Below are 10,562 nucleotides of genomic sequence, written 5' to 3'. Positions count from 1 at the left end.
TCTTTTGTCAAGGTCTGCAGCATAATCTGCATCTGTGAAGCCTTCCAACAGTGCTGATTTATCACAATCCCTACTAAAACACAATGATATACTGGCACTACCTTTCAAATATCGAAGTACCCATTTAACTGCATTCCAATGCTCCTTCCCCGGATTTGACATAAACTTACTTATCATACTCATAGCATATCCCAAATCAGGCCTAGTAAAAATCATCAAATACATAATACTTCCAACAGTATTACAATAGGGAATATTAGCCATCTCTAACCTTTCTTGTTCAGTAACAGGACACTGAGATGAAGAAAGCCTAAAATGAGATGCTAAGGGTGTCGAAACTGCCTTACAACTAGACATATTATATTTTTCAAGCAGTTTATGCACATAACTCTCCTGCGAAATGGTTAACAAACCTTTCTCTCTCTCTCTTTTCACATCCATGCCTAAGATCCTTTTCAGTTCACCTAAATCTTTCATCTCAAATTCACTACTCAATCGTTTCTTGAGATCACAGATTTCAGAATAATCCTTAGACATCAGAATCATATCATCTACATACATAAGTAGATAAGTATATGTACCTTTCTGAGATAGTTTCCAGTACACACAGGCATTATAAGAGCTCCTGTGAAACCCCTGCTTCAGAATAAAGGTGTCAAACCTGATATACCATTGTCTCGGTGATTGCTTCAGTCCATAGATGGACCTGTGAAGACGAAAAACTATGTCTTCCTTTCCTTTCACCTCATAGCCTTTAGGTTGAGCCATGTAGATCATTTCCTCCAATTCACCATGAAGGAAAGCTGTGGTAATGTCCATCTGTTCAACAAACATATCAAAGTGAACAGCAATAGATAAAATTAATCGAATGGACGAATGCCTCACCACCGGAGAGAAAATCTTAAGAAAGTCAACTTCCTCCTTTTGAGTATAGCCCTTGGCTACCAGTCTAGCCTCATACCTAGGCTTGCTGTCACCTCCTATACCTGGCTTGATTTTATAAATCCACTTTAACTGAATGAGTTTCTGATTAGGAGGCTTTGAAACCAATGACCATGTCTGATTCTTTTCTAATGAGAAAAACTCTGCTTCCATAGAATCCTTCCACTGTTCCTTCGAATCAGATATAATAGCCTCCTCAAAAGTAAGAGGCTCTGCTTCAATACTGTCAGCTGCACAAGTAAGAGCACATAAGCAACTAAATCAGCATAACCATACCTCATTGGAGCTTGCCTCACCCGCTGAGGCCTGTCATGTGTAAGCTGATAGTTTTGTAGGTCACTGCCACTTGAGCTTTCTTCACCAAAAGCTCTCTCATCAATCAAAGTTCTCTGCAGTTGAGGTTGTCTACCATCAGAACTGGATGACTGATCACTGGAATCACCTGAACTAACTGATGGTTATGCTTTAGAATCAATTCTAACCTCTGCCTCAACCTGATCAAATGTCTGCTGTTTCTGCTGCTCTTTGACACGAAATGGCATCTCCGTTTCATTAAAGGTCGCATCTCTGCTGATAATGCATTTATTTTTGCCCTCTTCCAAGCACCAAAGTTTATATCCTTTAACACCTTGAGGATAGCCAATAAACATACATTTCAGTGCCTTCTTATTCAACTTCCCTTCCTTAACATGAGCATAAGCTGAACATCCAAACACTTTGAGATGATCCAAGCTTGGAGCTTTTCCTGTCTATATCTCCTGAGGAGTCTTTAGGTTTAAAGCGGAAGACGGACTCCTATTAATAAGATAACAAGCTGTTTGGGCAGCTTCCCCCCAAAATTTCAAGGGTAATGAAGCATTTGTCAAGAGACATCTTGTACGCTCCATAATTGCTGTTGAACCTCTCAGCCAAACCATTCTGCTGAGGAGTGTACGTAACAGTGAAATGCCTCGTAATTCCCTCATAGTTGCAAAATTTATCAAATTTGTGATTCACAAATTCTAAACCATTGTTTGTCCTCAGATATTTTACCTTCCTGCCTGTCTGGTTCTCAACTTGCTTTTTCTATTCAAGAAATTTCCCAAAAGCTTCATACTTTTGTTTTAGTAGATACATCCACACCTTTCTTGAAAAATCATCAATGATTGACATAAAGTATCTCGAACCTCCCATAGAAGGTACCTTTGTAGGACCCCACAAATCTGAATGAATATAATCTAAAATCCCTTTAGTAGAATGCTTCCTTTTCCCAAACTTCACTCTGGTAGACTTTCCTATTATGCAATGTTCACAAAATGGGAGTTCAATGTCTTTAACTCCTCCAAGCAAACCTTGTTGTGAAAGAGCTTGTAGACCTCTTTCACTCAAATGAGCCAATCTGTTATGCCATAACATAGATTTATCTGTTTCTTTCCCAGATGCAATAGCAACACTACCTGAAACTGCAGTACCTTCTAACACATAAAGACCATTCCTCAAGGTCCCCTTCAGCTTGACTAAAGAACCCTTGATAACCTCTAGAACTCCATTCTTAGATTTATAAGAGTAACCTGCTCTATCTAATTCCCCTAGAGAAATTAAATTTCATTTGAGTTCTGGAACATACCTTACATTTGTAAGAATTCTGATCATACCATCATGTGTTGCAATTCTAACTGACCCAATTCCTTTTACATCACAAGCACCATTATCACTAAGTAGAACTGATCCCCCATCATTTTCTTGAAAGTCAATCAAGAAATCCCGATTAGGAGTCATGTGAAACATGCACCCTGAATCCATGATCCAAGCATTCTGAATGTCCCTGCTGGACACCATCAAAACCTCTACTGAATCATACCCATCAGAAATATTTGCTGCATTAGAATCCCCTGTATGCTTGCTACTTGATGCTTCCTTGCTCTTATTCAAAGGGCAATTCTAAAGTGTCATTCTTTGTGTCATAGGAAACACTTTTTGCTTTTCCCTTTTGATTTCGACCTGGATCTCGACTCATTTTCTTTTCCGTTCTTTTTCTCATTTATGCCTCTGGCCATGAGTAACTCTCCATCTTTGCGTTCCTTTTTAATCTCGAGATTTCTTGTTCTCAAGGCATCCAACACTATATCCATGGACAATGAATCCCGTCCATATTTAATAGCTGCCTTAACTTCTCGATACGATTCTGGCAAAGAATTCAGAAGAATAACTTCTTGATTTTCATCCAACATCTTCTCACCGATGTTATTAAGATCAACTATAATCTTCTAAAATTCATCTAGGTTCTCTTCTAAGCCTTTACTTGAGTCCATCTTATATCCAAAGAATTTTTCCTTTAGATATAATTTATTTGACAAGGACTTAGTCAAATAAAGACTTTCCAATTTCTTCCACAACTCCACTATAGTAGTGGCCTCATCTACTAGCCAAAGCACTCCATCTGACAGATACAGAATTATTGTTGAATAGGCCATCTCATCCATATCCCTTTTTTCAGCTTCTGTAATTGTTGGTGGAAGGTTATCTTCGTATAAGATTTTGGCTACTTTTTATTGTACCAGAATAGCCTTAATCTTTTTCCTCCATAACCCGAAATCACCTTTCCCATCAAATTTAACAACTTCGAACCGTGTAGACATCGAAGTCATCCGTCAAATTAATTCCAACAAAAAAACCTGAACAAAGAATATGTCAACACATACTACCGCACAACCTCTTTGGATCAACTGAAGCTCTGATTATTTCCATTGGTATGAGGCCTTTTGGGGTGAAACCAAAAGCAAAGCCATGAGGGTTTATGCCCAAAGTGGACAATATCATACCATTGTGGAGATAGTTTGAGGGTCGTTGTCCCTAACAAGTGGTATCAGAGCCATGTTCCTGAATTAACCATGCAAGTTAGAATCCTCGATGCCGAACAAAGATGGAGCCATGCTCGGTAGAATCCTCGGTACCGAACAAAGATGGAGCCTTGGAAGTAGTCATGGTGTGATCAATGGTTGAACTCTATTGGATAGGTAGTATGCTCAGGTGAAAAGGAGTTAGCCTAGATATGAGTTAGACAGATGGATGACTGGAGGCTCGGTGGTCCTTTGTTCGAGGGGAGGATTGTTGGGAATGCGACCAAAGTCCCACATTGGTTAGATAAGAGAAGGATCATGGGTATATAAGTGAGAATGACTATCTCCATTGGTATGAGGCTTTTTGGGTGAAACCAAAAGCAAAGCCATGAGGGTTTATACCCAAAGTGGACAATATTATACCATTGTGGAGATAGTTTGAGGCTCGTTGTACCTATCAAGCTATGTCTCTCTTTCAAAAAAAAAAAAAAAAAACATATGCAATCATCCATCTTAGTTCACTTTAGATTAAAACAGTATATATAAAAATATGACGATTTAAAAATCTTGTCCAATTTAATCATTTTAAAAATTTCCAAATTGAAAAGCTATTATAGACCCTAAAATTTAAAATTCAAATTTGTTTATAGTACGAGAATCACTTTTAGAAGTGCAATATAAAACATAAAATTAATTTTGAATAATTAAAAGTATGAAAATTTCACTATAAATAAATAAATAGATACTCAAAAAAACATGTCCTAAAAACGTAACTATAAAGCCCAAACTAAAATGATTATAAAACTCAAGGCTTAAAGCTTACTTATTCATATTCAACAAAACATCAAACAGTGCACTCAAGGGGAAGCCCATGAGGAAACCTCTTGGAATCAGAGCAATAATTATAAACCATGTAGTTTCTTTGCACCCACTTGAGCCTTTGGCTGCCGGCCGAGTCCAACTGTTGGGACAGCCAAGAATCGTCTTTTGATGAGCCGCCGCCGCAAGAGGAGGAGCCTGAGGCAGACCAAATGCAGGCTTGATCAGCGTCGAAGTTTCGGTAGGCGGCAGTGAAAGGAGCTTGAGTCCAATCGGTCTTCACTCGGCCTCCTCTTGTCGCCCAGTCGTCGGCATTCCATAGACTTGATTGAAGCCTCATGGGCTGCCTTTTGGGGAATGGAATGCCTTTGGATTCTTTGTTCTTGAACTCACGTATGGGAGTTCCATCTACGTAGAATCTACAAGGAAAAAAGACCAAGAAAGGTTTATGTTATTGGTATAATTATATTTACCATAACATATCTGCTTAAATGAATAAGTTCAGTGATGATTTGACATAATATAGAGTGAGAGATCATGTGTTCAAACTTCTGAAAGTTTATTTCTTTTATGATGTTGTACGTGTGTTAAAATATTTATATAAGAAAAATATTGATGCTAGTGTTACACTTATCTTTGTGTTTGTACAACTCACTTAGTTATCCAATTAAAATTTTTCATGCAAAAAACGAGAAATGAAATCATAATCATTGGCATATAAGATCGAAGAGAAAAGGGTAAAGAGTGTAGTTACTTTACATGATAGTTTGTGGATTCCATAGAAAGGAATAAGTGTGAAAATCAGCCGTTGGATCAAACCATAGATAAAATTGTTGCTCTCTATCCCCTTTGCCTTGAGTGAAGATGTTTGTATGAACAATATATGGCTCACCACTAAGGTTTCCCAAAAACTCAAAATCTAGCTCATCCCATTTTGAATCTTCTGAACGTAGCTGCAATTAATAATATCACAACTAAAAATTGTACAAAGTATTCAAATTCCAATACTCACCTAATATAAATTTAACATTCTTTCTCTTTTATATGGGAGATCGGAATTTATGTTGATTTGCCTCCATCAATCGGCCGTCGACAAAGGTAGAAATCAAATAGATGACGGTTAAAATTGAATAAAACAAAATTATATAATTCTAATACCATTTTGATTTTTGTATATTTGATTGAATAATAAACTTAATCAAAATAATCTTTACAACTTAATAGAGGAATAAATAGACACCTACAACTATTAGCGGTGAAAAACTATTCGATGAGTAGATAATTTTTCATTGAATTGAGTATTGATACTAATATATATACATAAAAGAAAAAAGAAAAAGAAAAAGAAAAACCCTTTAACTCTTAACTTTAAATGACTTTTAGACTTTTTCAAACCTAGTTTTGTTATTGTCATTGCCCTTTAATATTACAAAGTCATCTCTACCATTAATGATGGGTCATATGTAAATTCAATGTAACAAGTCTTTTTTTTTTTTTTTTGTGAATTCAATTTAATATGGTTGACAAAACTTCTAATTGACTGTGTATCTTGTCTATTTAAATTTTTCAACCAAAATATTGACTTTATTCGACGTCACTGAATTTTATATTTTTTAAGCAAGGCAGATTTTTTTAATATATATGGAAATAAATGTGAACTATTAGACTGTGTAAAATGTTATTATATTATAAAATTAAAATTCGTCTACTTCATCTACAAATCAATATATAGCTCTCTATCTCTACCAATGGCATTGATGTCTAGTAAACTTTAATTAAACTGGAGTATTTGCAAAATAAATAAATAATTAATTAATTAGGATGTGATTTAACATGGATTTTTCCTTTTGTCCAACAAGTTTGATACATTAATAACAAAACCTAATTTTTTTATTATTACAAAAAAAAAAAAAAACAAACAGAAAAGTTCATTTAAATGTGATTTCTAAGAACATTTATATTGATTTGCATATGAATTTCAAAAGGATTTGATTATTTCGTAATTCAAATGAATGACTTATAATACGATAAAAAATTCTCTATTTTTATATTAAATGGAAAAGTTTTTTTCTAACCATATGTGACGTAGGAGAATCAAAAATCAATAGTACAAATTTTATGTTAGATTTTATAACCTTTTACAAAAATTAAATTAATCCCACCTTGACATATTTCAATTTTTATTACTAAGATTGAAAGATTATTAGTAAACGTTTTAATTTTTTTTTTATTTGTAGCTAGCCTTCAAACAAAAAATAATTAAATCTTGTATTTTGGTACTAGTCACTACTTAAAATAAAAAATAAATAAAGAGATCATTTTGTTTGTTTGTTTGTTTTTTTGGCAAAATTTTAACACAATTATATTCCATGAAAACCTTATATTACAAAATTATGAAATTATTTCATAAATTGTTTCATCAAATTGCTTGAGTATACAATTGTGGAGATTTGTTTTTAAGAGTTGAGAAATTTTATTATGAAGAAAAGATATACACGTAAGAAAAAAAACATATTAATTGATAAGAAAACCCTAGCGAATTGGAATTAGAAAATCTTTTGGATAAAAACTCCGATTCCCAATCACTAAACCCCGCAAATCGAATTAATTTCAACTGTAAGGATTGGATTAGATGTAGATTTCCTTAAGATCAAATATCTTGAGACAAAAACAAAAGTTTCTTAACACAATATACGAACACTCCACAAGATAAGATAATCAATCCCACTTGAATGTTCTTAACATGTAACTCAACACTTGAAATTGCAACTTCAAGAAGCTCTCTTGAAGATTATTCAAAGAAGTTCAAAGGCTAATCATCATAAAACTATCTAATCAAACAACTTAAAAAGGCAAGATTTTAATAGCCTCTCAATGAAAATCTTAATGTCACATCAAAGTTCATAATAAAAGGATAAAAACAGCCCTACTTAATGTAGTCACTTTTTAAAAGGTATAAGCATACACTATAACCTATAAATGAACCAGGTTTAGAGAATATGTTATACGTTTTGAAAATAAGACCAAAATAAATCTGTTAAGATTATATAGCTAAATTGAGTATAATTAAACTTATTAAGAAAATTTTAACTTTGGCCAAAAAATTGGAGTTTTTAACCAATAATATTATTGAACTAAAAGAAATATGAATTAAAATAGATAAAAACAAAAATTAATATCATTTACTTTGAAGATTTCTTAACACGAAATTTAAAATCATTTCAAAACTTTTTTTTTTATCCAAACGGAGTCACAAAATCAGTTCTTCGATAGAAAATCGGCCATTTAAGTTTCGTTTGGTAATTATTTTATTTTTATTTTTATTTTTAAAAATTAAATCTATAGATACTACTTTTACCTTCAAATTTCTTATTTTATTGTCTACTTTTTACTAGTGGTTTAAAAAACCAAGCCAAATTTTTAAAACTAAAGAAAAATATGGTAGTTGGTAACCATTTCATTTTTCATTTTTGTTTTTGAAAATTAAGTTTGTTTCCTTCACATTTCTTACCATAATTTGCATATTTCTTAAGTACATTAGTTGAATTTTTAGCCAAATTTAAATTTTAAAAACAAAATCAAAATTTTAAAGTTAATTTTTTTAGTTTTTAAAATTTTGCTTGGTATTTTAAACCATTGGTAAGATGTAGGTAACAAAATAAGAAATTTAGAAATAGAAGTATTGTTTATAAACTTAATTTTAAAAAATAAAAGATAAAAAATCAAAAGGTTACCAAATAGGAAAGTAGCTTTTCAAAAGTTATTTTTGCTTTTAAAATTTGGCTCAAATTAACTTGTTGTAGTTAAGAAAGATGTAGATCAATATAAGAGACGGAGAAAATAGGCATAATTTTTAAAAAATAATAATAAAAAAAAAACGAAATAATTATGTGACAGGACCTTATTATTTTCATATTTAGATTTTAAACTACAGTCGATCTATGTCGGTTATTAAAAGATAGTCAGATATTATCATCGTCGCATTTGAATTAAGGAGCTTACGTAATACGCCGTGACGGTGCCGGCAGAGTTTCCGGGGACGAGTTTAATCTGCATGTCAATTTTCCCAAACAAATATTGATTCCTCGACTGGAAGCCGGAGCCGGAGCTTTTGTCAAGCGACAGCGTCAGCACCTTCCCGCCGTTGAGAAGCTTGGCCTGATCGCCGCCCCACGTGATCTCCAACTCCTGGTTCAAATCACCAGCGCTGGCTAACACCAACAAACAAACTACCAAAACTACCGAATATAACGGCGGAGCTCCGGTCATCGGCGGCGGCGGCTTAATTTGGCTGCACCCTTTTTTTTTTTTTTTTTGTTATGATGAGAAAAGAATGGCATAGAGAAGAAAATATTTATAATGAAAGTTCTGAGAAGAGAGAGAGCGAGAGAAGTGTTTTGACGTGAAGATAAGTGCTTCGGTCTAAAGTGGTTAAGAAGAGATCGAATTTGGTTCGGTTGATGAAACTAAAAGTTACAATTTTATTCGAGATTTTAGTTTTTGTTTCAATTGGATCACTCAATTTTAAAACTTACATTTTAACTTTAAATTTTCATTAAATACTCATTTTTCGTTGTTTGTATTAATATTTATTAATTTTTAAAATAAATAAAAAACTATAATTAAATAAATTCACTATTTTTCATCGTTATTAAAAAATTAATTTAAATTTAACTTCATAGTTATTTTAAATTAATTAATGGACATTAACGATAAAGACTAAAAGTAAGTATTTATTGAAAAAATCAAGGTTATAGAAGTATGAGAGGGCCTAGGGACTAACTCTCAAACTTTATTCCTTTCAAATTCATTTAATTCTTCTTGCATAGCTAAAATCCAAAATTCATCATTTTCGGCATCTTTAAAACTTTTTGGTTCAATTTGAGAAACAAAAACAAGATTATTAAACATATTAAGAGAGGAACGAGTTTTCACACCTTATTCGGGATCACCAAGAATTAATTCTTTGGGATGGGAAGGAGCATACTTCCACTCTTTAGGCATGGATGAAGAACCAACTTCGTTCTTTTCGATTAAGCTCACCTCTTGCTTACTCGAAACAATTTCTTTGCCTTTGTCACTAACTAGTAAATCTCTAAAATTTCCTTCTAAAACATCACTATAAATAGGCTAATTAGAAATAACATTGCAAGATTCATCAAATACTACATGCATAGATTCCTCAATTACTAAAGTTCTTTTATTGAAAACACTATAAGCTTTACTAGTAGAGGAATAGTCAAGGAAAATACCAACATCCGTCTTAGAATCAAATTTTTCAAGTTTTTCTTTGTTATTCAAAATAAAATATTTGCAACAAAAAACTTTGAAATACCCAATATTTGAAATTTTGTTATGCCAAAGTTTATAAGGAGTTTTATCCAAAGAAGGTCTAATTAAAACTCTATTTAAAACATAATAAGCGGTGTTAATGGCTTCTGCCCAAAAGTATGTAGGTAAACCATACTCATGCAACACTGATCTAGCAAATTCTTGCAAAATACGATTTTTTTCTTTCAACTACACCGTTTTGTTGAGGAGTTCTTGGAGTGGAAAATTATGAGAAAAACCATTTTCTTCACAAAAAGTTTAAAAAACATTGCTATCAAATTCTCCTCCATGATCACTCCTAATTTTAGAAATAAAAAAAAACCCTTTTCATTTTGAACTCTTTTTGCAAAACTAAAAAATCTTTTCAAAGTATCATTCTTATGTTTTAGCATCAAAACCCAAGTAAATCTTGAAAAATCATCAACTATCACAAAGACATAATAGTTCCCTCCAAAACTAGCAATTCTAGAAGGGCCAAATAAGTCCATGTGTAATAGTTGAAGGGGTCTAGTTGTAGAGATTACATTTTTAGATTTCAAAGAGGACTTAGTTTGCTTACCCATTTGACAAGCATCACAAACTTTGTCTTTTTCAAATTTAAATTTGGGAAGACCTCTAACCAAAGAATTCTTGGAAATATTTGAAATTAAG

At 32.8% G+C, this 10,562-nt stretch overlaps 1 protein-coding gene across 1 annotated transcript; it reads right to left on the bottom strand.

The window, feature by feature from the left end:
• Positions 1-4,455: 4,455 nt before the first annotated feature.
• LOC120079586 (putative xyloglucan endotransglucosylase/hydrolase protein 23) lies at positions 4,456-9,035 on the bottom strand. The gene is made up of 3 exons (XM_039033817.2): positions 8,583-9,035; positions 5,340-5,533; positions 4,456-4,999 (listed from the first exon to the last, which is right to left on the bottom strand). The coding sequence occupies exons 1-3, from the start codon at positions 8,847-8,849 to the stop codon at positions 4,606-4,608; spliced, it is 855 nt and encodes a 284-aa protein (XP_038889745.1). The 5' UTR covers positions 8,850-9,035; the 3' UTR covers positions 4,456-4,605.
• Between the last annotated feature and the right edge of the window lie 1,527 nt (positions 9,036-10,562).

This window comes from Benincasa hispida, chromosome 6, assembly GCF_027475165.1.
Source record: "Benincasa hispida cultivar pf3 chromosome 6, pf3_genome.v1.1, whole genome shotgun sequence".
In the NCBI taxonomy this organism is placed as follows: Eukaryota; Viridiplantae; Streptophyta; class Magnoliopsida; order Cucurbitales; family Cucurbitaceae; genus Benincasa; species Benincasa hispida.
This window is presented reverse-complemented; position numbering and strand designations above follow the sequence as displayed.

Excerpts from the sequence above, each read along its gene's own strand:
- LOC120079586 (XM_039033817.2), bottom strand. The coding sequence starts at position 8,849 with ATGACCGGAGCTCCGCCGTTATATTCGGTAGTTTTGGTAGTTTGTTTG. Across the intron at positions 5,534-8,582 it reads GCACCGTCACGGCGTATTAC|CTACGTTCAGAAGATTCAAA; the intron begins GTAAGCTCCTTA and ends TATTAATTGCAG. Across the intron at positions 5,000-5,339 it reads TGGAATCCACAAACTATCAT|ATTCTACGTAGATGGAACTC; the intron begins GTAAAGTAACTA and ends TTTTCCTTGTAG.